Source organism: Moschus berezovskii, chromosome Y, assembly GCF_049115385.1.
Source record: "Moschus berezovskii isolate FMDL1 chromosome Y, NW_MosBer_1.0, whole genome shotgun sequence".
Taxonomy (NCBI): domain Eukaryota; kingdom Metazoa; phylum Chordata; class Mammalia; order Artiodactyla; family Moschidae; genus Moschus; species Moschus berezovskii.
Genome location: NC_142489.1, coordinates 6,253,966 through 6,281,409, shown reverse-complemented (window position 1 = coordinate 6,281,409; position 27,444 = coordinate 6,253,966). Strand labels below are relative to the sequence as shown.

At 42.0% G+C, this 27,444-nt stretch overlaps 1 protein-coding gene across 1 annotated transcript; it reads left to right on the top strand.

Annotated features, from left to right (window-relative positions):
* The first annotated feature begins 1,135 nt into the window (after window positions 1-1,135).
* LOC148773027 (odorant-binding protein-like) lies at window positions 1,136-25,705 on the top strand. The gene is made up of 8 exons (XM_088834378.1): window positions 1,136-1,174; window positions 9,311-9,415; window positions 11,153-11,257; window positions 11,729-11,868; window positions 17,489-17,556; window positions 23,690-23,800; window positions 25,371-25,472; window positions 25,686-25,705. The coding sequence occupies exons 1-8, from the start codon at window positions 1,136-1,138 to the stop codon at window positions 25,703-25,705; spliced, it is 690 nt and encodes a 229-aa protein (XP_088690504.1).
* Window positions 25,706-27,444: the final 1,739 nt, after the last annotated feature.

The following is a 27,444-nucleotide window of genomic DNA, read 5'->3' as shown; positions in this document are numbered from 1 at the left end:
CCATTTTCTAAGGGATTCCTGCCCATAGACGTCGATATAATGGTCATCTGAGCTCAAGTCACTCAATCCAGTCTATTTTAGTTCGCTGGTTCCGAAAATGTCGACATTCACTCTTGCCACCTCCTGTTTGATCACTTCCAATTTACCTTGATTTATGGAACTATCATTCTAGGTTCCTTCAATATTGCTCTTTACAGCATCAGACATTGCTTGTATCACCAGTCACATCCACAGCAGGGTACTGTTTTTGCTTTGGCTCCGTCTCTTCATTCTTTCTGGAGATATTTCTCCATTGATCTCCAGTAGCCTATTGGTCACCTACTGACTTGGGGAGGTGATCGTTCAGTGCCGTATCTTTTTGCCTTTTCTTACTCTTTATGGGGTTCTCTAGGCAGGAATTCTGAAGTGGTTTGCCATTCCTTTCTCCAATGGACCGCATTTTGTCATATCTCTCCACCACGCCCTGTCCATCTTGGCTGGCCCTACACAGCCTGGCTCATATTTCATTGAGTTACACAAGGCAGTCTTCCATGTGATTAGATTGTTTAGTTTTCTATGATTGTGATTTTTAGTTTATCTGACCTCTGATGGAACAGGATCAGAAGGTTATGAAACATTCCTGATGGGATAGTCTCACTGAGGGGGATACTGGGTCTTGTTCTGATTGGTGAGGCCCTGCTCACTAAATCTTTAATCCAGTTTTCTGTTGATGGGTGGAGCTGTGTTCCCTCGGGGCCAAACTATGGTGCAAGTATTGAAGATAATGGTGACCTCCCTCAAATATTCCCATGCATGTACTGCTAGAGTTCCTGTGCTTAACCCTGAGCAGGCCAGAACCAATCCACACTTTCACCCACGAGACTCCCGGACACCCACAGGCAAGTCCGGGACAGTCTCCTGTGGGGTCACTGTTCCTTTTTCCTGGGTCCTGGTGCACAAATTCCTGCTGTACCCTCCAAGAGTCTATTTCGAGTCCTGTGTAAGTTCTGGCAACTCTATGGTGGGGTTAATGGCGGCCTCCTCCAGGAGGAATTATGCCATACCCACACTCAGAGCCCCGTCCCTTGACACTCCCAGAAGCGTCCTTCTGATGAAGCAGAACAGCCACTACCCACTTTTTCCATAAGATTGTGGAATGGACTGTGAGAGTGTCGAACTTAGCGAAGAACCAAAGGTGAGTCCATTTGTAACTGTTTCTTTAACTTGCTTTCTGTTGCCATTCTTACTATAATCATATCTTATGGCCTGCCTCAGAAGGCACTACCCTTCAGCCTGACTGTGAAAGTGCCTTTTCTCAGCTCACAGGGAGATAAACTGACCCTACCCAGCTATGAAAAGAAGAAATTACCCAGGGGAAGGGAACAAGATAGTGTAGGAACAGGACGGAGAGACCACTTTCTCCCCCACAAATTCATCAAAAGAACATTTTAAGGCAGAGTAAAGTCCACCAAAAAACTTCTGAATGCTGGCAGAGGACATCAGGCACCCAGAAAAGCAGTCCATTGTCTTCAAAAGGAGGTAGGAAAAAACATCAAAGATAAAAAGAGACACAAAAGAAGTAAGGACGGTGCTCCGTCCAGGCTAGGGAGGCTTTAAAAAGAGTGAAGTTTCCAAACACCAGGAAACACTCACTGGCGAGTCTGTGGCAAGCCTTGGAACCTCAGAGGGCCACATTACCAGCCAGAAAAAGAAAGAAAGAATTAAAACCCACAGATTACCCGCCAAACATTAACTCCAAGAGGAGAAGCAGCGCAGACGCCTGCATCCGCCATTAGCAAGAGGGGGCTGGGCAGGGAGGAGTCGGCTGAACTGCTTAGAGAGAGGACTGGGCATAAATGCCACGAGAACCATCTGAGAGAACTAACTGGGGATAGCAAAGCAGACTGGGATAGCTTCCATCGTGAAAAGGTGGAAAGACCTAACCTAAGACTCTGCCAGCCCCGCTCACAGAACAAAGAACCTCATCCCCCTCCGAGACAGGCAGGGAGTGCAACCAGAGCCAGAGGGAACAACCACGGCCTCAGAAATGCATCCGATACCAAACTGCAGGCTGGCTTTGTTGCTAATCAAGACTTCTTGCGCTCGGGCCGGTAGCTATCCGCCTCAAAAATTGCGTCGGTTGTACACACAGAAAACCAAATGGAAGGGACTGGGGAGGCCATAAGTTACAGAGACCACACTGAAAAAACACCTGGTCACCTGCGCTGCTTGGACCGGGGAAGGCACAAAACGCAGGCCCAACGAAGCCTGCGCCTGTGTGGAGTACCCGAGAAACTGAACTTGAGCCACTCAGACCTGGGAAGTGCATACAACCCAGCTCTGGCCTCGGACAGTTCCCAGCAGAGCACCTAGAGACTGTGCATTGTAGACTGGTACAGCACACATGCTGTGAGTGGGGACAAACCCATTGTGGCTGAGACACTGCGAGAACTCCCCACAGACTCCAGAGATATTTGCCTGCAGCATTCCTCCCTTCCCAGAAAAAGACTGAAAAACTTACCCTTAAAAAGTGTCCACCACCGCCCCCTAGTGTCAGGGCTGAAAGTAGACACTGAATAGACCACCAAGCAGAAGCTAATACAGAGGGAACCACCTTGGAAATGACAGATAGAGAAGTCTAGAGGTTACTCCAAGAATAAGACCGAAAACCAGCGGGAAGAGGCTTAAGCCCGAATCTTGAGAATATCAGAGAACTCCTGACTCCAGGGAAAATTAATCGATAGGAGCTCATCAACTGCCTCCATACCTACACTAAAACCAAACACCACCCAAGGGTCAACAAGTTCCAGAGCTAGACATACCACGCAAATTCTCCAGCAACACAGGAAAATAGCCCTGAGCTTCAATATACAGGCTGCCAAAAGTCACTCCAAACCCACTGACATCTCATAACTCATTACTGGACAATTCATTACACTCCAGAGAGAAGAAATCCAGCTCCTCTCAACAGAACACTGACACAAGCTGCCCTAACCAGGGAAGCTTGACAAGTCACCCGTCCAACTCCACACACAGTGAGGAAACTACATAATAAAGAGAACTCCACAAACGGCCAGAAGACGGAAAGGCCACCCCAAGCAAGGCAATGTAAGCAAGATGAAGAGGCAGAGAAATATCCAGGAAGTAAAGGAACAAGATAAATGCCCACCAACACAAACAAAAGAGGAAGATATAGGGAATCTACCTGATAAAGAATCTTGAATTTTGCTGGTGAAAATGATTCAAAATCTTGAAAGCAAAATGGAGTTACAGATAGATAACCTGGGGAAAAGTATTGAGAAGATGCAAGAAAGATTCCATAAGGATTTAGAGGAAATAAAAAGTCAATATACAATGAAAAATGCAATAGATGAGATCAGAAACACTCTGGAGGGAACAAACAGTAGAATAACAGAGGCAGAAGACAGGATAAGCGAGCTAGAAGATAGAATTGTAGAAATAAATGAACCAGCGAGGAAAAAAGAAAAACGAATTGATAGAAATGAGGACAATTTTAGAGAACTCTGGGACAATGCTAAACTTCCCAACATTCGAACCATAGGATTCCCAGAAAAAGAAGTAGACAAAAAGAAAGACCATGAGGAGATAATACTTGAAAACTGTCCTAAAAAAAGGGAAAGAAATAATCACCCAAGTCCAAGAAACCCAGAGAGTCCCCAACAGGATAAACCCAAGGCGAAATACCCCAAGACACAAATTAATCCAATTAATAAACATCAAACACAAAGAACAAATATTAAAAGAAGCAAGAGAAAAGCAGGAAATTACACACAAGGGGATTCCCATAAGGATAACAGCTGATCTTTCAACAGAAACTCTTCAGGCCCGGAGGGAATGGCAAGACATACTTAAAGTGATGAAAGAAAATAACCTAACGCCTTACTGTACCCAGCAAGGATCTCATGCAAATATGAAGGAGAAATCAAACGCTTTACAGAGAAGCAAAAGCTGAGAGAATTCAGCATCACCAAAACAGCTCTCCAACAAATGCTAAAGGATCTTCTCTAGACAGCAAGCACAGAAAGGGTGTATAAACTTGAACCCAAAGCAATAAAGAAAATGGCTATGGTATCGTACTTATCAATAACTACCTTCAACGTAAATGGGTTGAATGCCCTAAACAAAAGACAAAGGCTGGCTGAATGGATACAAAATCAAGACCCCCATAGATGTTGTCTACAAGAAACCCATCTCAAAACGAGGGACACATACAGACTGAAAGTGAAGGGCTGGAAAATGATATTCCACGCAAATAGAGACCAAAAGAAAGCAGGAGTAGCAATACTCATATCAGATAAAATAGAGATTAAAACAAAGACTGTGAAAAGAAACAAAGAAGAAAACTACGTAAAGATCAAAGGATCAATCCAAGAAGAAGATATAACAATTATAAATATTTATGCACCCAACATAGGAGCACCGCAATATGTAAGACAATTACTAACAAGTATGAAAGGGGATATTAACAACAATGCAATAATAGTGGGCGACTTTAGCACCCCACTTACATCTATGGATAGATCAACTAAACAGAAAATTAACAAGGAAACACAAACTTTAAATGATACAATAGACCAGTTAGACTTAGTAGATATCTATAGGTCATTTCACCCCAAAACAATGAATTTCACCTTTTTCTCAAGCGCACATGGAACCTTTTCCAGGATAGATCACATCCTGGGCCATAAATCTAGCCTTGGTAAATTCAAAAACATTGAAATCATTCCAAGCATCTTTTCTGACCACAATGCAGTAATATTAGATCTCAATTACGCGAGAAAAACTATTAAAAATGCCAACATATGGAGGCTGAACAACACGCGGCTGAATAATGAACAAATCACAAACAAATCAAAAGAGAAATCAAAATATGCATAGAAATGATGAAAGTGAAAACACGACAACCCAAAACCTCTGGGACACTGTAAAAGCAGTGCTAAAGGGAAGGTTCATAGCAATACAGGCACACCTGAAGAAACAAGTAAAAAGTCAACTAAATAACCGAACTCTACACCTAAAGAAACTAGAAAAGGAAGAAATGAAGAACCCCAGGGTTAGTAGAAGGAAAGTAATCTGAAACATTAGGGCAGAAATAAATGCAAAAGAAGGAAAAGAGGCCATAGCAAAAAACAAAACCGAAAGCTGGTTCTTAGAGAGGGTAAATAAAATTGACAAACCACTAGCCAGACTCATCAAGAAACAAAGGGACAAGAACCAAATCAATAAAATTAGAAATGAAAATGCAGAGATCACAACTGACAACACAGAAATACAAAGGATCATTAGAGAATACTATCAGCAATTATATGCAATAAAATGGACAACTTGGAAGAAATGGACAAAGTCTTAGAAAAGTACAACTTTCCAAAACTGAACCAGGAAGAAATAGAAAATCTGAACAGACCCATCACAAGCATAGAAATTGAAACGGTAATCAGAAATCTTCCAGCAAACAAAAGCCGAGGTCCAGACGGCTTCACAGCTGAATTCTACCAAAAATTTAGAGAAGAGCTAACACCTATTCTACTCAAACTCTTCCAGAAAATTGCTGAGGAAGGGAAACTTCCAAACTCATTCTATGAGGCCACCATCACACCAATCCCAAAACCTGGTAAAGATCCCACATAAAAGGAAAACTACAGGAAAATATCACTGATGAACGTAGATGCAAAAATCCTTCACAAAATTCTAGCAATCAGAATCCAACAGCACAATAAGAAGATCATACATCATGACCATGTGGGCTTTATCCCAAGGATGCCAGGATTCTTCAATATCCGCAAATCAATCAACGTAATACACCAAATTAACAAACTGAAAAATAAAAATCATATGATTATCTCAGTAGATGTAGAGAAAGCCTTCAACAAAATTCAACATCCATTTATGATTAAAAACCCTCTAGAAGTTGGGAATAGAAGGAACATACCTCAACATAAGAAAAGCTATATATGACAAAATCACAGCAAACATTATCCTCAATGGTGAAAAACTGAAAGCATTTCCCCTAAAGTCAGGAAAAGACAAGGGTGCGCACTCTCACCACTACTATTCAACATAGTTTTAGAAGCTTTGGCCACAGCAGTCAGAGCACAAAAAGACATAAGAGGAATCCACATTGGAAAAGAAGAAGTAAAACTTTCACTGTTCGCTGATGACATGATCCTCTACACAGACAACCCTAAAGACTCTACCAGAAAACTACTAGAGCTAATCAATGATTACAGTAAAGTTGCAGGATATAAAATCAACACACAGAAATCTCTTCATTCCTATACACTAATAATGAGAAAATAGAAAGAGAAATTAAGGAAACTATTCCATTCACTGTTGCAATGAAAAGAATAAAATACTTAGGAATATATCTACCTAAAGAAACAAAAGACCTGTACATAGAGAACTATAAAACCCTGGTGAAAGAAAACAGAGAGGACACTAATAGATGGAAATATATACCGTGTTCGAGGATTGGAAGAAAAAATATTGTGAAAATGAGTATACTACTCAAAGTAATTTATACATTCAATGCAATGTCTACCAAGCTACCAACAATATTTTTCACAGAGCTAGAACAAATAATCTCACAATTTGTATGGAAATACAAAAAACCTTGAATAGCCAAAGCAATCTTGAGGAAGAAAAATGGAACTGGGGGAATCAACCTGCCGAACTTCAGGCTGTATAACAAAGCCACAGTCATCAAGACAGTATGGTACTGGCATAAAGACAGAAATATAGACCAATGGAACAAAATAGAAAGCCCAGAGATAAATCCAGGCACTTATGGACACCTTATCTTTGACAAAGGAGGCAAGAATATAAAATGGAGAAAAGACAGTATCGTTAACAAGTGATGCTGGGAAAACTGGTCAGCCACTTGTAAAAGAATGAAACCAGAACACTTCCTAACACCATACACAAAAATAAACTCCAAATTGATGAACGATCTCAATGTAAGACCAGAAACTATAAAACCCCTAGAGGAGAACATAGGCAAAACACACTCCGACATAAATCACAGCAGGATCCTCCATGACCCACCTACCAGAATATTGGAAATAAAAGAAAAAACATACAAATGGTACCTAATTAAAATTAAAAGCTTCTGCACAACAAAGGAAACTATATGCAAGGTGAAAAGACAGCCTTCAGAATGGGAGAAAATCATAGCAAATGAAATAACTGACAAAGAATTAATCTCTAAAATATACAAGCAACACCTGCAGCTCAATTCCAGAAAAATAAACCACCCAATCAAACAATGGGCCAAAGAACTAAAGAGACATTTCTCCAAAGAAGACATACAGGTGGCTAACAAACACGAAAAAATGGTCAACATCCCTCATAATCAGAGAAATGCAAATCAAAACCACAATGAGATACCATTTCACACCAGGCAGAATGGCTGCTATCCAAAAGTCTACAAGCAATAAATGCTGGAGAGGGTGTGGAGAGAAGGGAACCCTCTTACACTGTTGGTGGGAATGCAAACTAGTACAGCCACTATGGAGAACAGTGTGGCGATTCCTCAAAAAAGTGGAAATAGAACTGCCATATGATCCAGCAGTCGCATTCCTGGGCATACACACTAAGGAAACCAGAATTGAAAGAGACACGTGTACCCCAATATTCATCGCAGCACTGTTTATAACAGTCAGGACATGGAAGCAACCTAGATGTCCACTTGCACAAAAATGGATAAGAAAGCTTTGGTACACGTACACAATGGAGTATTACTCAGCCATTAAAAAGAATGCATTTGAATCAGTTCTAATGAGGTAGATGAAACTAGAGCCTATTATACAGAGTGAAGTAAGCCAGAAAGAAAAACACCAACACAGTATACTAATGCATATATATGGAATTTAGAAAGATGGAGATGACAACCCTGTATACAAGACAGCAATAGAGACACAGATGTATAGAACAGTCTTTGGGACTCTGTGGGAGAGAGTGAGGGTGGGATGATTTGGGAGAATGGCATTGAAACATGTATATTATCATATGTGAAATGAATCGCCAGTTCAGGGTCCATGCATGTTACAGGATGCTCAGGGCTGGTGTGCAGGGATGACCCAGAGGAAGGATAAGGAGAGGAGGGAGGAGGGAGGGGTTGAAGAAGGGGAACTCATGTACACCCAGGGCAGATTCATGTCAATGTATGGCAAAAGCAGCCAATATAATATTGTAAAATATTTAGCCTTCAATAAAAATAAATTAAAGAAATAAAAGAAATTACCACACACATTCCGAAGGCTGGCCCATTCTGGGATGATCTGCAAGACTGAAAATCCTTTTTACTTTACTTCCTCACTGACTCTCACGTGCTATTCTGCCTTTTGACTTTAGTTTGTCATCACTGCTCTCCCTCAGCTCTATACAAGAACCTGGCCTCCAGACCCTGACAAGATGTTTACTTCGAGACATTCTTCTACCATCTTCTCAGCCGACTGTCCAAAGTAATTCCTATTGCTTGCCTCCCCAACACCTTTCTCGGATTCACTGGTCTGTCAGTAGGACAACTAGAGAGCCCATGTGCCATGACTAAAGATCCCAGCTGTGATGAAACAAAGATTTTGCATGCAGCAACTGAGACCTGGTGCAGACAAATAAATTAATGCAGAAATAAATCTAGTACTATATTTGTGTAATAACAGTCATATATACAATTACTTTCTTAAAAATAGTGGGCTTGTGTTTTGTTGGTTCAACTTTAGACTCTAACTGCATTGCAACCTTGACCATGTATCCTTGAGGCAACCTGGAATTTTGAGTGGCCAAGATCAATAGTCCTCCTAGCACTGTTTAGTTAGGAGTTGCGCAATCTAAAATGTAAAAACAGTGATTACAGAAAGAAAAATTAAAAAAAAGAAAAAACAGAAAAGTAAAGCAAAATTAATAACCTGTTGTTAGAGGCTTCTCAGTTACAAAAATATGCATAAATTTGAGGAGAAAACAGGAAGCTGTAACAAGCAGTACTTAGCCTTATTTGGAGGGAATTACAGCAGTACTGTTTTTATAGGATGGTTCTGGTTTTATTTATTATTCTATTGCCTACATTTTCACCAATATTAAAGAGAGTTGGGATGAAAGGGCATACGAGACTTTGCAGTATAAAACAATAGGATTTTTTTAATCAGTTTCCTTAAGAATGAAATCTTATTTCTTTTCAATTCTATCTTTTAATTGGTGGAGAATGTTTTACAATGTTCTCTGGGCTCCTGCCATACAACATTGGAAATCAGCCGTAATTATTCATTAATCACATCCTTTTTGAGCCCCCTCCCCTCACTGCATCTCACCCCTCCAGGTCACCACAGAGCGCCTCTCTGTGCTCCCTGTGTTTCGCCACCTTCTCATCAGCTGCATATCGTTTGTACGGAAGAAACAGAGAGGCAGATATAGAGAACAGAGTGTGAGCACCGGGAGGGAAGAAGAGTACGGAGACAAGTGGAAACCAACACGATTACTGCAACTGTCGCAAGAATCTCTGAGAAGAATTAGTGTCTAATCTCCCCTTGATTGGCAGTTAGAAAGACTTCCTAAGATGGGATGGGCCTAGGATACACTCCCAGGGGACACATGTTGGTAAGAGTCCAAAAGGAAACCCTGGGAATGCTGGCGGTAGAAAAGTAGAGATGGAAGGGTGATGATGGGTTGATAAGGGGTGTTAGCTGGGATCACTGGACCACTGAAATTTATCCGAGTCAGAGACTTCTCTGGTGGTCCAGTGGTTAGGATCCTGTCATTCCCCTGCACAGAGTATAGGGTTCATACGGGTTTCATCCCTGTTGGAGAACTAAGAACCTGCATGCTGCATGGGGGCAGCCTAGATAAAGAAACAGACCAAAAAAAAAAATTAAATTAATATCTGGGTGAAAGAACAAGGAGAGGAAACGGTTTCAGGATATTCAGAGACATGAAACCTTCAATCACGCAGACTTTCCAGCTGAAAATATGACACGATAATATACAGAGGAATGCATGAACAATGGAGATAACATGACTTTGCAACTGAAAGAAAAGAGAGTAAAAGGATAAAATATAGATACTATTTTCGGTCCATGTGAACATGAAGGGAAGTGATCCTCTGAGGATGTGAGCTGAGGACACCCTTGAGACGACAAACTCTCCTCAAAGGTCTGAATTCAATTGAAATGAATGAATCTGATCTCCAATCAGTCGCAGGAGCAGACAGCACTGGGTCAGTTCTCACTTCGTTGACTCAGGAAATCTGAATCTCATTTCTTCTTTTCTGTACTAAGAAAAAAAATCATTTAAAGTATTTATTTGACAAAAAAAAAGCAGTAAATAAAGATGAAAATAAGTAAATTTTAATTTAAAAAGGTGAACAAAATGACTCACTGTTTCTGGGATCTTGAGTTAGGAAATTTGTTTTTTCCATTAAAAATTCTAAAAATTTCAAGAACTGCTGTCCAGCCTTTTTTGCTCACTGGGAAAAACAACTGAGTTAGTGAGTAAATATTATATTAAGGATTAAATGGGTAAAAAGGGGTCTGTAGAGAAATCACTGAAAATAAACTACTGATATGCCTTGTTCAGATGACTTGAAGCAGTGCATTACCAGAACGACCTCTTACTACTTAGGAGAAAAAAGCCCACATTGGGGCAGGAGAAGGTTACAAATACTCTGTGCTGACCTGCTCCCCACCTCAGAATAATAGGATTCTTTCCAAGGGTCTCTTTGGAAATGGTGTTCCCTTGGATAAACCACACAGTCAATCATTACTTTTAGAAAATAAATCTTACACAATAACCTGCATATTAACAGAACCATGCGGAAGTGAGGGATATGTACCTTGGACAGCTCATCTCATTTTGGATCTCGTGATAAGCAGAAAAATAAATAATTGTCCTCTTGCAATATTGGACGTACTGCAGTTTCTCGCTTTAAAGGTCAAATGCCCACATCCACATATGCTTCTCTTAAAACAAATATCGTTATTAAAATGACAGAATGCCAGAAAAGTTTATCTCTGCCAACCAGGATACTGAAGATGCCCTCTGTTTTAACTGTGGTCATAAGAGAAACAAGCATTGGTTCATGATGTGTCACGCCAACAGATGCAGGCTCCAAAAGTGGCAGCACTTTTGCATCATCACCAACCACTGGGACACCCTCAGCTTCTAGAGCAGAAAGGCCACGAGAGTCAACAAGATTAAGGCTCTGCTTTTCAGTCTTGTCCTCGGTCTGCTTGTTGCCAGTCAAAGTGAAGCTCAGACAGACGCCTCACAGGTACCAGGGCATTTGAACGGTGGTCCAAGATTGGGAGGAGTTCTTAGCGTGTATCCGTGTGAGTGTCCTTTTCGAGGTTTGGTCATGTGGACTGCTAAGTCTCGCCATCTCCCTGCAACTGAAAATTGCTCCATTCACTGGCTCTATGCCTGCTGTTTGTGATGTCTGTATCATCTCTAGCATCCATTCATCGGCTCTCATGTATGTTCACTACTCTTGCAAAACCAGTGGATGATCACACAGCTGTTGGATTGGGTCTCCTGCGTTTGACAACATAGCTCAAGCTATCTCAGTAATACCTCAATTATTTCCTTTACCTGACTTGAGTTTTCACGTGATTTACACCTAGGGCTGCGTTCATAAAGATAGGTAAATTCTGCTAAGTGAAAGGGCAGGGAATCTCCTGAGAGATGGTATCGAGCAGAATTTACAGAGATGGACTAAGATTTATGAAGGGAATTTTGCTTTTAGTTTACAGGAAGATGGTTGACCCAATACACATCAGCCAGTAACAAAGAGAAGATCACCGAGGGGGGGCCATTCCACGCTTTCATGCGTTACATTGAGCTTGATGAAGAAAATGGAACAATACTGATGCACTTTTATGTCAAGTAAGTAAAAGTCACCCAAAAGGAAAACACCTCTAAACTCTGGCCTGAGGGAGGGTGTCTCTCCTCCATCTGCAGGCAGCTCTCTGGCTGATGTTGAGAGGAAGACGCCCTGAGCTGTGGGGCTGAGCAGGGATACTGAGCTGGGGGGAGGGCAGTTTCCCTGTGAGCACCAGGGATTATCCCGAAAACTCTGCGGAGAGGGGGAACCAGAATCTCACTGTCATCAACTCATTACAGTAAAGAGGGACACAGCCGAGGGAAGAGGCTCATGTCCTGGAACACACAGTCCCCACCAGGCGCTTGACCCCTTCCTGCAGAATTTTTAAGAGACGGTTCCCACTGAGCCCAGAAGTGAGAACAGGGGGAGAGCACACAGTGAGCTCTGCCCTCCGGGCTTCCTCATGGGAGGTTTCAACATAACTGAGTTTCCCAAAGTCGTCAGAGCCCCTAGTGACTTTCCCAAGTCCTTTTCCAGGCGCTGCCATTGCACTTGACAGCAGTTCGATCACTGGGTCAGGAAGATCCCCAGGAGAAGGAAATGTTGACCCACTTCAGTATTCTTGCCTGGAGAATCCCATGAACAGAGATGCCTGCTGGGCTATAGTCCAAGGGTTCGCAATAGTTCAGACAGGACAGAGCAACGAAGCACACACACACAGAGATCCAAGTACCATTCATGGAATGTGGTATACCAGTATACCACATGGTATAGTGGTATAATGTAGGTGGTATGCTAGGAACATGCAAAGTATGGCAAAAATCAACACATTTGTTCTGCCATTATCTCCCACCCCACCCCACCCGAAAAAAACCGGAATATGTAAACTCAGGTATACATTGTGAGGAATAAAAGTATTAAGAACAGAAGCAACTAAATATTTTATGCTTGGAGATATTGCTTTATAAATATATATCACCGATTATGTATTATATATAACCATATGGTTCATAGCATCAGTTCATTCGCTCAGTCGTGTCTGTCTCTTTGCGACCCCATGAACTGCAGCGAGCCAGGCCTCCCTGTCCTTCAACAACTCTCAGACTTCACCCAAACTCATGTCCATTGAGACGGTAATACCATCCAACCATCTCATCCTCTGTCGTCCCATTCACCTCTTGCCCTCAATCTTTCCCAGCTTCAGGGTTTTTTCCAAAGAGTCAGTTCTTTACATTAGGTGGCCAGAGTATTGGACTTTCAGCTTAGCATCAGCCTTTCCAATGAATATTCAGGACTGATTTCTTTGGGATGGACTGGTTGGGTGTCCTTGCAGTTCAAGGGACTCTCAAGAATCTTCTCCAATACCACAGTTCAAAAGCATCTATTTTTTGGTGCTCAGCTTTTTTTTACAGTCCAAGCCTCACATCCATACATGACAACTGGAAAAACCATAGCCTTGACAAGATAGACCTTTGTTGGCAAAGTAATGTCTCTGCTTTTTAATATGCCGTCTTGATTGGTCATAACTTTCTTCCAATGAGCAAGCGTCTTTTAATTTCCTGTCTGCCATCAGCATCTGCAGTGATTTTGGAGCCCCCAAAAATAAAGTCTGACACTGTTTCCACTGCTTCTCCATCTATTTCACATGAAGTGATGGGACCGGATGCCAGGATCTTAGTTTTCGAAATGTGGAGTTTCAAGCCAACTTTTCTACTCTCCTCTTTCACTTTCATCACGAGGCTCTCTAGTTCTTGTTTATTTTTGCCATTAGGGTGGTGTCAACTGCACATCTGTGGTTATTAATATTTTTCCTGGCAATCTTGATTCCAGCTTGCACTTCTGCAAGCCCAGTGTTTCTCATGATGTACTCTGCATGTAAGTTAAATAAGCAGGGTGATAGATACAGCCTTGACGAACTCCTTTTCCTATTTGGAACCAGTCTGTTATCCCATGTCCAGTTCTAACTGTTGCTTCCTGACCTGCATATACGTTTCTCAAGAGGGAGGTCAGATGGCCCGGTATTTCCACCTCTTTAAGAATTTCCACACTTTATTGTGATTCACACAGACAAAGGCTTTGGGCCTAGTCAGTTAACTCGAAATAGATGCTTTTATGGAACTCTTTTGCTTTTTTGATGATCCAGCAGATGTTGTCAAATTGTTCTCTGGTTCCTCTGCCTTTTCTAAAACATTCTGGAACTTCTGGAAGTTCACGATTCATGACTTGTTGAAGTCTGTCTTGGAGAATTTTGAGCATTACTTTGCTAGTGTGTGAGATGAGTTCGATTGTTTGGTAGTTTGAGCATTCTTTGCTATTCCCTTCTTTTGGCATTGGGTTGAAAGCTGGCATTTTCCTGTCCTGTGGCCACTGCTGAGTAGTCCAAATTTATTGCCATATTGACTGCAGCACTTTCATAGCATCATCATTTAGTATTTGAGATAGCTCAACTGGAATTGCATCACCTCCACTAGCTTTGTTCATAGTGATGCTTCCGTGGGCCATCTTCACTTCACATTCCTGGATGTCTGGCTCCTGGTCAGTGATCACACCATCATGATATCTCGGCCAAAAAGGTCTTTTTTGTACAGTTTTCTGTGTATTCTTGCCACGTCTTCTTTATATCTTCTGCTTCTGTTCGGTCCATTTCTGTCTTTATTGTGCCCATCTTTGCATGGGATGTTCCCTTAGTATCTCTACTTTTCTTGAAGAGATCGCTAGTCTTTCGCATTATATTATTTTCCTCTATTTCTTTGCACTGACCACTGAGGAAGGCTTCCTTATCTCTCCCTGCTATTCTTTGGAACTCTGCATGCAAATGGGTATATCTGTCTTTTTCTCCTTTGCTTTTTGCTTCTCTTCTTTTTACAGCTATTTGTAAGGCCCTTCAGACAGCCATTTTGCTTTTATTCATTTCTTTACCTTGGGGATGATCTTGCTCCCTGTCTCCCATGCAATGTCACGAACCTCTTTCCATACTTCATCAGGGACTCTGTGTATCAGATCTAGTCCCTGAAATCTATTTCTCACTTCCACTGTTTAATGATAAGGCATTTGATTTAGGTCATATCTGAATGGTCTAAATGTTTTCCCTACTTTCTTCAATTTAAGTCAGAATTTGGCAATATGGAGTTCATGATCTGAGCCACAGTCAGGTCCCACTCTTCTTTTGCCGGACTGTATACAACTTCTCCATCTTGGGCTGAAAGAACATAATCTATCTGATCTCAGTGTTGGCCATCTGGTGATGTCCATATGTAGAGTCTTCTCTTGTGCTGTTGAAAGAGGCTGTTTGCTATAACCAGTTCGTTCTCTTCGCAAAGCTTATTAGCCTTTGCACTGCTTCATTCTGTACTCCAAGGCCAAATGTGCTTGTTACTCCAGGTGCTTCTTGACTTCCAACTTTTCCATTCCAGTCGCTTATAATGAAAAGGAATTCTTTTTAAGATGCTAGTTCTAAAACGTCTTGTATGTCCTCATAAAGCCATTCTATTTCAGCTTCTTCAATGTTACTGGTTGGGGCATAGACTTGGATTACCGTACTGTTGATTGGTTTGCCTTGGAAATGAACAGAGATCTTTCTGTCGTTTTTGAGATTGCATCAAAGTTCTGAATTCTAGACTCTTTTGTTGACCATGATGGCTACTCCATTGCTTCTAAGGGATTCCTGCTCACAGTGGTAGGTTTATTGTTCATCTGAGTTAATATTCACCCATTCCAGTCCATTTTAGTTCACTGATTCCTAGAGTGTCAATGTTCACTCTTGCCGTCTCTTTTTTGACCACTTCCAATTTGTCTTGATTCATGCACCTAAGAGTCCAGGTTCCTATGCAATATTGCTCTTTACAGCATCGGACCTTACTTCTATCACCAGTAACACCCCCAAATGGGCGTTGTTTTTGCCATCCCTTCATTCTTTCTGGACTTCTTTCTCTACTGATCTCCAGTACCATACTGTGCACCTACCGACCTAGGGAGTTCACCTTCCAGTGTCCTATTTTTTGCCTTTTCATAGTGTCCTTTTCTTTACTTATCATTAAATGTCTATGCCTAGAGCCAGAGGTAAGAACAGATCAGCATATTGCAAAAGTTTTGGCTCTTCACGTGAGAAAATTATGCAGTCTGAATCATCTTCCCCACCTTCCTCTCTCAGCACAAAATTTAAAACAGTTATCAGTGTCTGCATATGCAAGGAATCACGTTTTCCAAGCCAAATGAAAGGAGTTTGTCTGCTCAGATAAAATTTTTTTTGTATTTGCAGTTATGTTGGATAATTGCTGTGTTCCCACTTTGTGGTTGTTTTTCAGTGAGTTCAATGCCTTTCAATTCCCTAATGACTCAGAGGGCTTCCCTGATAGCTGAGGTGGTAAAGAATCTGCCTGTAATGCAGGAGACCCTGGTTCAATTCCTGGGTCAGGAAGATGCACTGGAGAAGGGATGGGCTACCAACTCCCGTATTCTGGCCTGGAGAATTCCATGGAATCTATAGTTCATGGGGTCGCAAAGAGGTAACATGACTGAGTGACTTTCACTTTCACTTTCAATGACTAAGAACACTCACCACACTTCACTGTGGGCATTCTTTTCCTAGGTGTCTGTTCCAAAATTAATCCAGTCCCTGTAGAGTTATTTCCCTTTTAGTATTTGTTTAATGAAAATTCTTTAAATGGGCCAAATACACCTTTTTCACATACATATACAGAGGACATATGTGAAGCCACGTACTCCTGTTATAGAGCTGACAATATATACTTATCATATAGTGTATCCAAAAATTTCTTCATGATATCGTACAAACACATCGTGTGTACTAAAGTGTTTGCTTGTTAAGTGTCCGTGTGAGTGTGAAATATGTCTGTATACAGACACTTGTCTTTCAAGTTTAGTCCTCATATGGTATTGTGATGGAGGAAGAGTGTGTGTTTGGAGAAAATTAAACTTTTTTAAAATTGTGTGATTTTGGGCTCTCATATTGTCTAATGAGGGCTTCCCTGGGGCCTCGTATATTGTGAAAGAAAGCCTGGTGGATTTCATGTTGTCTAATAAGGCCTGGTGTCTCTCATATTGTCTAATAAGGGCTTTCCCTGGTGTCTCAGAGGGTAAAGAATCTGCCTGTAATGCAGGAGACCCGGATTCCATCTCTGGGTCAGGAAATTCCCATGCAGAAGGAAATGGCAGCCCACTCCAGTCTTCTTGCCTGGAGTTTCCCACAACAGAGGAGGAGATTGGTGGGCTACAGTCCATGGGTTCGCAGAGAGTCAGACACAACTGAGTGACAAACCCTTTCACTGTCATTGTCTAATGAATCACTGCCAGGGTTGTGACCATGCTCAAGGTTTGTCTTGATGGCTAAGCCTCTCAGTTTTCAGAATCCATATAAAGGAAAAGTTCATTCTTTTCCTTTCTTCCTAAAATTCTAGATTTCGCAACAGTTATTGCTTTACACACGACCTGCTTTGTGTCTGTGGTTATCTTTGGAACTACTAGTCAGATTTAGCGGGTAGACAAATCATCCTTGCCGATTGATATATGCTGGATCTCAGACAACATATTTCGTCTCTTTTGAAGGTCAAATTGTTCACCAGCACTGAGGTGATACCTGACACATATTCTTTGGTGACATACAGAAAGAATCCAAATTTTTATTATGTTAATCAAACAACATGAATATATTTTGTTTTTAAGGAAGAACGGAGAATGCATAGAAAAATACGTCTCAGGCACAAAGGAAGGAAACGTTTATGCTATTGACTGTAAGTATGGAAGTTTCACTGGAAAGATGACGTTCAGGTAGAAATCTTGGTCTCAGCTTTCTTCACTAACCCCATACACCTGAATTCCACTCCCACTAAAAATCAGAGGTCAGGGACTGGATAGCCTTCCCTCAACGGAGTGTTACTCAGGGAGACCAGATCCAGACATCCTAGACTTAGAAGTTAAGTGGGTCTTAGTAAGCATTATGAAACAATGTTAGTGGAGGTGACAGAATTCAAGCTGTGCTCTTTAAAATCCTATAAACTGATGCTGTTAAAGGGCTGCAAGCAATGTGTCAGCAACTTTGGAAACCTTGGCAGTGGCCACAGAACTAGAAAAGGTCAGTTTCCATTTCAATCTCCAAGAAGGACCATGACAAACAATGTTCAAACTACCGCACGGCTATGCTCACTTCACATGCGAGCAAGGTTCAGTTCAGTTCAGATCAGTCCCTCAGTCGTGTCCGACCCTTTGCGACCCCATGAATCACAGTACGCCAGGCCTCCCTGTCCATCACCAACTCCCAGAGTTCACTCAAACTCATGTGCATCGAGTCGGTGATGCCATCCAGCCATTTCATTCTCTGTCGTCCCCTTCTCCTCCCTTCCCCAATCCTTCCCCTCCCTCCCCCAATCCTTCCCAGCATCAGAGTCTTTTCCAGTGAGTGCTCAATATCCTTCAAGTCAAGATTCAACGGTACATGATCAGACAACTTCCAGAAATATAGGCTTTATTTGGAAAAGGCAGATGAGCCCGATCAAAGTGTCAACATTCACTGGATCATGGAGAAAGCAAGGCAGTTTCAGAAAAAAAAAACAATTTTTTTCCTGCTTCATTGACTATGGTAAAACTTTTCACTTTGTGGATCACAACAAACTGTGGAAAATTCTTCAAGATATGGTAATCCTGGATTGCCTTACCAGGCTTCAGAGAAACCTGTATGTGGATCAGTCAGCAATAGTGAGAACTGGACAGGCAACAACAGATTGGTTCAAGATTTGGAAAAGAATACAAGATAGTATATATGGTCATGCGACTTCTATAACATATATACAGAGTACATCATGCTGAGTGTCATGCTGGATGAATGCCCAGCTGGTATCAAGACTGCTGGAAGAAATAGCAACAGCATCAGATATTCAGATGATACAACATTATGGAAGAGAGTGAAGAGGAACTAAAGAGTCTCATGATAATGGTGCAAGAGGAGACGTAAAAAGCTGGTCTCAAACTCAACATTCAAAACCAGGAAGATCATGGCCTCTGGTCCCCTCACTTTATGGCAAATAGAAAGTGCAAGAGTGGATGCAGTGACAGATTTTCTATTCTTGGATTCGAAAATCTCTATGGATTGTGACTTCAGCCACGTAGTAAAAGATAACTGATATTTGGAAAGAAGGCTATGACAACACAAGAGAGCTTATTAAAATGCAGATACATCACTTTTCCAACAAAGGTCCGTTTAGTCAACAGTATGTTTATTTTTTTCCCCACATTTATTTATGGATTTGGGCGTTGGACCATAAAGAAGGCTGCGCACCAAAGAACTGACGCTTTTGAATGGTGGTGGTGCAGAAGACTCTTGAGAATGACTTGGACTGCAAGGAGATCAAACCAATCCATTCTAAAGGAAACCAGTCCTGAATATTCATTGGAAGGACCGATGCTGAAGCTGAAGTCCCAGTACGTTGGCCACCTGATGGAAAGAACTGACTCATTGCAAAAGACCCTTATCCTGGGGAAATTTGAAGGCTGGAGGACAAGGGGATGACAGAGGATTATATGCTTGGATGGCAGTATTGACTCAAAGTACATGAATTAGAGCAAATTCTGGAAGATCATGGAGGCCAGGGAACTTGGTGCAGTACAGTTCATGGGGTCATGGAGAGTCAGACATGACATAGCGATTTAATATCAACAAGAACAACGTGGCTAACCATGAGTGTATTATTTCTATTTTGTAGGAAACTCAAAGATAATTTACAACTGGTTTATGAACTGAGATCCCAGGGTCTATATTGAGATGGCATATTAGTGCCATTCACTTTTTTAAAAATTATTTTTAATTTTAATTGGAGGCTAATTACTTTACATTATTGTATTGGTTTTCCATACATTGACAAGAATCTGCTCCGGGTGTACATGTGTTCCCACATCTTGAACCCCCCTCCCACCTCCCTCCCAATCCCATCCCTCTGGTTCATCCCAGTTCACCAGTCCCGAGCATCACTTTTTTAAAAAAATCTTATAATATCTGAGTCCATTCAAATTTAGATGGAGGAACTTGAACTCAAGGAAATCTTCGAGAGTTCAACCAAAAAGGCAGCTTCTATGCAAAGCAAAGGAGAAAAGGAAAGATATAAGCATCTGAATGCAGAGTTCCAAAGAATAGCAAGGAGAGATAAGAAAGACTTCCTCAGTGATCAATGCAAAGAAATAGAGGAAAACAACAGAATAGGAAAAACAAGAGAGCTCTTCAAGAAAATTAGAGATTCCAAGGGAACATTTCATGCAAAGATGGGCTCGATAAAGGACAGAAATGGTATGGACCTAACAGAAGCAGAAGATATTAAGAAGAGGTGGCAGGAATACACAGAAGAACTGTACAAAAAAGATCTTCACGACCAAGATAGTCACGATAACGTGATCACTGACCTAGAGCCAGACATCTTGGAATGTGAAGTCAAGTGGGCCTTAGAAAGAATCACTACGAACAAAGCTAGTGGAGGTGATGGAATTCCAGTTGAGCTATTTCAAGTCTTGAAAGATGATGCTGTGAAAGTGCTGCACTCAATATGCCAGCAGATTTGGAAAACTCAGCAGTGGCCACAGGACTGGAAGAGGTCAGTTTTCATTCCAATCCCAAAGAAAGGCAATGCCAAAGAATGCTCAAACTACCGCACAATTGCACTCATCTCACACGCTAGTAAAGTCATGCTCAAAATTCTCCAAGCCAGGCTTCAGCAGTATGTAAACCGTGAACTCCCAGATGTTCAAGCAGGTTTTAGAAAAGGCAGAGGCACCAGAGATCAAATTGCCAACATCCGCTGGATCATGGAGAAAGCAAGAGAGTTTCAGAAAAACATCTATTTCTGCTTCATTGACTATGCCAAAACCTTTGACTGTGTGGATCACAATAAACTGTGGAACATTCTGAAAGAGATGGGAATCCCAGATGACCTGACCTGCCTGTTGAGAAACCTGTATGCAGGTCAGGAAGCAACAGTTAGAACTGGACATGGAACAACAGACTGGTTCCAAATAGGAAAAGGTGTACGTCAAGGTTGTATATTGTCACCTTGCTTATTTAACTTATATGCAGAGTACATCATGAGGAACGCTGGGCTGGAAGAAGCACAAGCTGGAATCAAGATTGCTGGGAGAAATATCAATAACCTCAGATATGCAGATGACACTACCCTTATGGCAGAAAGTGAAGAGGAACTCAAAAGCCTCTTGATGAAAGTGAAAGAGGAGAGTGAAAAGGTTGGCTTGAAGCTCAACATTCAGAAAACAAAGATCATGGCATCTGGTCCCATCACTTCATGGGAAATAGATGGAAAAACAGTGGAAACAGTGTCAGACTTTGTTTTTTTGGGCTCCAAAATCACTGCAGATGCTGATTGCAGCCATGAAATTAAAAGACGCTTGCTCCTTGGAAGGAAAGTTATGACCAACCTTGATAGTATATTAAAAAGCAGAGACATTACTTTGCCAACCAAGGTCCGTCTAGTCAAGGCAATGGTTTTTCCCGTGGTCATGTATGGATGTGAGAGTTGGACTGTGAAGAAGGCTGACCGCCGAAGAATCGATGCTTTTGAACTGTGGTGTTGGAGAAGACTCTTGAGAGTCCCTTATACTGCAAGGAGATCCAACCAGTCCATTCTAAAGGAGATCAATCCTGGATGTTCATTGGAGGGACTGATGCTAAAGCTGAAACTGCAATACTTTGGCCACCTCATGCGACGAGTTGACTCACTGGAAAAGACTCTGATGCTGGGAAAGGTTGGGGGCGGGAGGAGAAGGGGACGACAGAGAATGAGATGGCTGGATGGCATCACCGACTCTGTGGACATGAGTTTGAGTGAACTCCGGGAGTTGGTGATGGACAGGGAGGCCTGGCGTGCTGTGATTCATGGGGTCGCGGAGAGTCGGACACGACTGAGCGACTGAACTGAACTGAACTGAACTGATGCAAAGCAATGGGCATGTTGGCTAAGCTTTGTATCTCTGAGCTCTTTATAATGACCCTAAATAACATTATTATTTTCACACAGCCTAAAGGAATCATGTTTGATTAAAATTTAAACACGTCAATATGTGATCACAACTCTTTCCTAAACGAAGAAGTCACACAGTACATATGCGATAGACACAAATTAGTAAAATTCATGCCTGAAATATTTCCACATACTTTGCTGGATAGCTTCTGATATTTGAGGTTTTCAAAATTGTGCTTTCATTTTTCTTATTCCCACTATACGGTTTCTTTTGGCCAAATCATGAACGTTTCCACTGTCTACTCTTCTCCATTTTTGCAATCCATTTTAGCTTGAATTTTACACAGTGACTTAAGAAGGAAGACAACAGAAGTGCAAGACTTCTTGGAAGGTCTCTAGGGGCCAGCCAGTGCAGCCTTCAGGTTTGTTTACAAACAGTGAAGTGAAGCTACCTCAGGCCCAGTTACCAGCAGTGGCCTTGATGGTGACCTGATGCCCTGAAGATAGGTTTGCTCTCACTTTCCTATCACCTTCATTAACATCACAGTCAATTCATTGATGTTGCTATGTCCACCTCGGTAAATCCATGGTGAACCACAAGTGGTCACTGATAATCTGAGGACACTCATAGTTTCAATTAAGCTGTCCCAACGTGAGCAAGGCTGGTGAACTCAGCATGGCCTTGGGAAAATTGCATATTCTTGTCAGGGCTATGAGAGTCTGAAGCTGCGTTGGATGCTTTCTTTTTTCTTTTTCTTTTTTTTTAGCACATTGATAATTTTCAGTGGCTCAGACACTGAGCAGTGGTGTTTGCAGGCTTCGGGAATACAGATGTGCATTTTTACATTCCACGTTGCTGAGTGATTGCAGGAAGGTGAGATGGAGGCCAGGACATAGGGAGTGTGGCGGTGCCACACAGTAGGTCAGAGCTGCTTCTTGTCCAGACACGTGGGCAGGGCAGAGTGGAGGGGCAGCGCTCCAGGTGGGGAAGGAGCTCACCACTAGGAGGTCACTGTCTACCTGTCCCAGCAGGTAAGCTGTCTTCACACCAACAGACACGGCAGGGGGCTGTATCATACTCTAGTGTGAAGGCTCGGGAAACACAATACTTAAAGTGCTCAAAAGGTGGCCTGCCTGATGGAGCCATTCAAGAACAGAAGGTGATGAACACAAGGTAGGCTGACATTGGCCAATAGAAACCAATTCCATGGCTGGGGTCACAGCAATACAAATAATTTTTGAACCTGGATTGGATAATATGTGTATGCTGCTTAAAACCCTCTCGGGACTTCCCTTTTGGTCCCGCGGATAAGAATCTGCCAGCCAGGGCAGGAAACATAGGTTCAATCCCTAGTCCAAGAAGATCTCACATGCCGTGTGGGAACTAAGCTCATGTACCACAACTACTGATCCTGCTCTCTAGAACTCCGATCTGTAACTACTGAAGCTCATGCACTCCAGTGCCTATGCTCAGCAACAAGAAAAGCCACTGCAGTGAGAAGCCCGCACACCACAATTAGGCTGTACTCCACCATCACCACAAGTGGAGAAAGCCCACAGGCAGCAGGGAAGACTCAGCAAATCAAAAAATAAATACTTAAAAATGCAGAAAAGCAATCTGTTAGGTTTATCAGCACACACGTTCTATAAAGCATCTTACGCTTCTCAGAACACACATCCTATAAAGCATCTTAGTAAGACAGCAAGGAGTGACTGGTTAATTGTAGGAAAAGGTGGGGATGAGGAAAATCATACCTCCTTCTGTGGCCATGGTTAACGGTAGCATTCTGTGCAGCATGAAGTGAGTGGGTCCATACACGATGGCCCGTTCTTCATGCCCGCCGTGTGCCACAATAATCTAACTGACAACAAGTCAAGGTGGGGCTGTTTGTATCTTTTCTCTCTCTCACAGACGCGGGTCACAATGAATTTCAACTCCTTAGTGGGGACGAGAACACGCTCTTAGTGTATGATGTCAACGTGGATGGACATGGCAAGGAGACAAAACTGGTGGGATTATTTGGTAGGTATGGTATTCTAAAATTCCCATAACCATTGTCATGTAACACGTACACTGTCAGGACTTTCATTCAGAATATAAGGAGGTGCTGACAGCATTCCATATTCAGGATGCAAGGCCTGCGTGTTTATGCTCACCAAATTAAGGATCCTGGAAGGTAATCTACCAAGAAACAGGATGCCATAGGGTACAGAATATCACATTATCAGGCATTTCACAATGATTCCTATGTGTTCAAATCTTAAAAAAATGAAGTTTTCCTAGAATATTTTATTTTACATGTGTCAACAAATTTCAAGCCATGTCTGTAATGAAGCTGACTTTATTTCATGTTTAAAATTTTATTTACTTTTTACTTGAAGGATAACTTCTTTATAGATTGTACTGTTTTCTGCCAAATACCAACTTGAATCAGCCATAGGTTTACATATGCTTGTGTGAATGTTGCTCAGTCATGTCTGACTCTTTGTGACCGCATGGACTATACAGTCCATAGAATTCATCAGGCCAGAATACTGGAATGGGTAGCCTTTCCCTTCTCCAGGGTACCTTCCCAACCCACAGATCAAGCCCAGGGCACCACATTGCAGGAGAGTTCTTTACTAGCAGAGTCACAGGGTAGTCAATAGGTATATATATGTCCCTTCCCTTTTAAAAATGAATCCCATCTCCCTCCCACCCCTCTATGTTGATATAGAGCCTATGTTTGAGTTCTCTGAGACATACAGCAAATTCCCATTGGCTATCTATTCTACATATGGTCATGTCAGGTTACATATTTCTCTGTCCATACACCTCACCATCTCCTCCCCTCTCCCCATGCACATATGTCTCTTCTCTATGACTGATTCCCCACGGATGCCCTGCAAATAAGTTCATTATCAGTACCGTCTTTCTAGATTCCATAGATATGCAGATTCCATATGTATGTGTTAGTATACAATATCAGTTTTCTGATGCACTGTAAGCCTTGGAACAGACATTTGTAAGAAATATCTTGGTCCTGTTCCATGTTTCAAATGCATTGTTCTTATGAACACTGATATCCCCTCAAGTAACTGCACAGGAGCACTAAGAGGTGTGTGTGCCATGCGGACGACAGGTGTCTATTTCAGAAAAGGTTGCTGGGTAGAATGGTAGGTTCATGAAAGAGTAAATCAAGCACTGTTATTACGTGTGATCAGGTGAATATGTCCGTGGAAGGGGAGAAAGGTGGTTCCTACTAAGCTTGGTGTACAAAAACATATGAGAGGCAGGTACATATGCGAGGAGGTGAGAGAAGCAAGTAGGTTCCATATTAGGATGGACTCAGCCCAAAATTCATGAAGATCCTTGCAGGTCTTTGTGGCCCAGCTCCTGATGTTGAAGAGTAGGGTGTCCTACTCATCAAATTGTACTGGGGTCAATTCTTAAGACAGAAAGCACATGTTTGTGTCGTGGGAACCATTGAAAGCTCTTAGATTCTACAAGTGAACATCTGACTGTCACGTTCCATTTCTTCTTCTGTAGATTCAGAAATTTCCGTGGGTTCCCGGGGGTCGACAATTCTGTTTTTTGCTCGGTGATTTTACAGGCAAAGGAAATAATGTAGACTCGAAATACAAAGAGAAGTTCGACAACACGGTGAGAGAAAAAGGGATTCCGGAGGAAAATGTCCTGAACTTATTCGACATTGGTAAAGGAATTATACTTTTTCCCCTACCCATACCATTCACCTGTTGTGTTTAAACCAGAAAAGAAGTCAACTTATTCAAAATGTCTTCTTCCACATTTAACCTCTTTTAAGATCCTTTATTACAAGAAAGGAAGGAAGGAAGAAAACTTGGAAATGCTGGGGAATGTTAGTAATCAGTGGCTCTTTCATTTCTCCCATTTTGTTTTTCCCTAGATAACTGTCCAGAGGAGTGAAGAAAAAGTGACTCTGACACTCTTGTAAGTAAACACAGTCCATTACTAATGCTGCTTCTTCCTGATGAAGCAATAAGGTAACACTGTTATTTCATATGTGTGAAATGTTGGTTCCACCACTTTAAATGTATCACTAAAATTTTTTTTCTTCTGTAATGTCGCTGCTCTTTACCCATATTATTGCAAACACTTTGATTAATTAACGCCAAGCAGCTGTGGTGAGAGAGTCTTATCCTACAGAAATCTTGCAGACCAGAGTCATCTGACAGAAGCAGGAATCCCCAGGAGTTGGTTAAAATTATTAGTGTTCCCATCAGTCCTGACCTCGTGATTGTCCCCACACATTTCCCCCCGGCAAATGAATTGGTATGAAACAGAGCTCTGCTTCCCTGAAGCAGGGCTTCCCTGATACCTCAGTTGGTAAAGAATCTGCCTGCAATGCAGGAGACCCCGGATCGATTCCGGGGTCTGGAGGATATGCTGGACAAGGGAAAGGCTACCCACTCCAGTATCCTAGGGCTTCCCTTGTGGCTCAGTCAGGGAGACTTGGGTTGGATCCCTGGGTTGGGAAGATTCCCTGGAGAAGGGAAAGGTTTCTCCAGTATACTAGTGTGGTGAATTCCATGGATTGTCACAGTCCATGGCGTTACAAGGAGTTGGAGATGACCGAGCGACTTCCACTCTCACACTTTTTGCAAGACTAGCGTTTGATCTCATATGATTTTGAGAGAATCAGTAGATGCCTACCCACCACACTGTCTGAAACATGCATTTGCAATATATTCCTATTCAGATGTTCCAAAGGGAGATATTTAAACTTTCTAAACTAATAAAACCTCCAGAAAGGACACTAATCTAAGCTCAAGTATGGCGTTTAATGCTCTGTCGAGAAAGAATCTTAACAAAAAGAGTGACTAAAAGCACGAGCATCCAGGTGAATGTGATAACAGCGATGTTGTACCTATATTCAATGGAACATTACTCAGCCAGAAAAAGAAGCGACTAACTCTATTTACAGCAACATGGATGGACCTAGATATTTGTCACTTTGAGTGAAAGAAGTCAGAAAGAGAAAGACCAGTACCAGAAATGTCACTTATAGTGTTCAGTTTAGTTCACTAATTGCCATATCCAACTCTTTGTGACCGCATGGACTGCCGTATTTCAGGCCTCCCTGTCCATCATGAACTCTCCGAGCTTGCTCTAACTCATGCCCATTGAATCAGTGATGATATCCAACCATCTCATCTTTTCTCATCCCCATCTCCAACCCTCTCGACTCATACCCAGCATCAGGATGTTTTCAAATAGGTCATTTATTCACATTAGGTGCAGAAGTATTCGAGTGATAGCTTCTGCATCAATACTTCCAATGAATATCAGGACTGATTTCCTTTAGGATGGAGTGGTTGGATCTCCTTGCAGTCCAAGGGACTCTCAAGGGTCTTCTCCAACTCCACAATTCAAAAACATCAATTCTTTGGTGCTCAGCTTTCTTTAGAGTCCACCTGTCATTTTAGTGTAGATAAAATGCCATGGTTCAGATGGTCACAAATTTGCCAACAATTCAGGAGACCCACATTCGATCCCTGTTTCAGGAAGATCCCCTGGAGAGTGAAATGGCAACACATTTCAATATTCTTACCTGGAGCATATCCATGGACAGAAGAACCTGGAGGGCTGCAGTCCAAGGGGTCACGGAGAGTTGGACACGACTGAGTGACTTTCACTTTCGCATA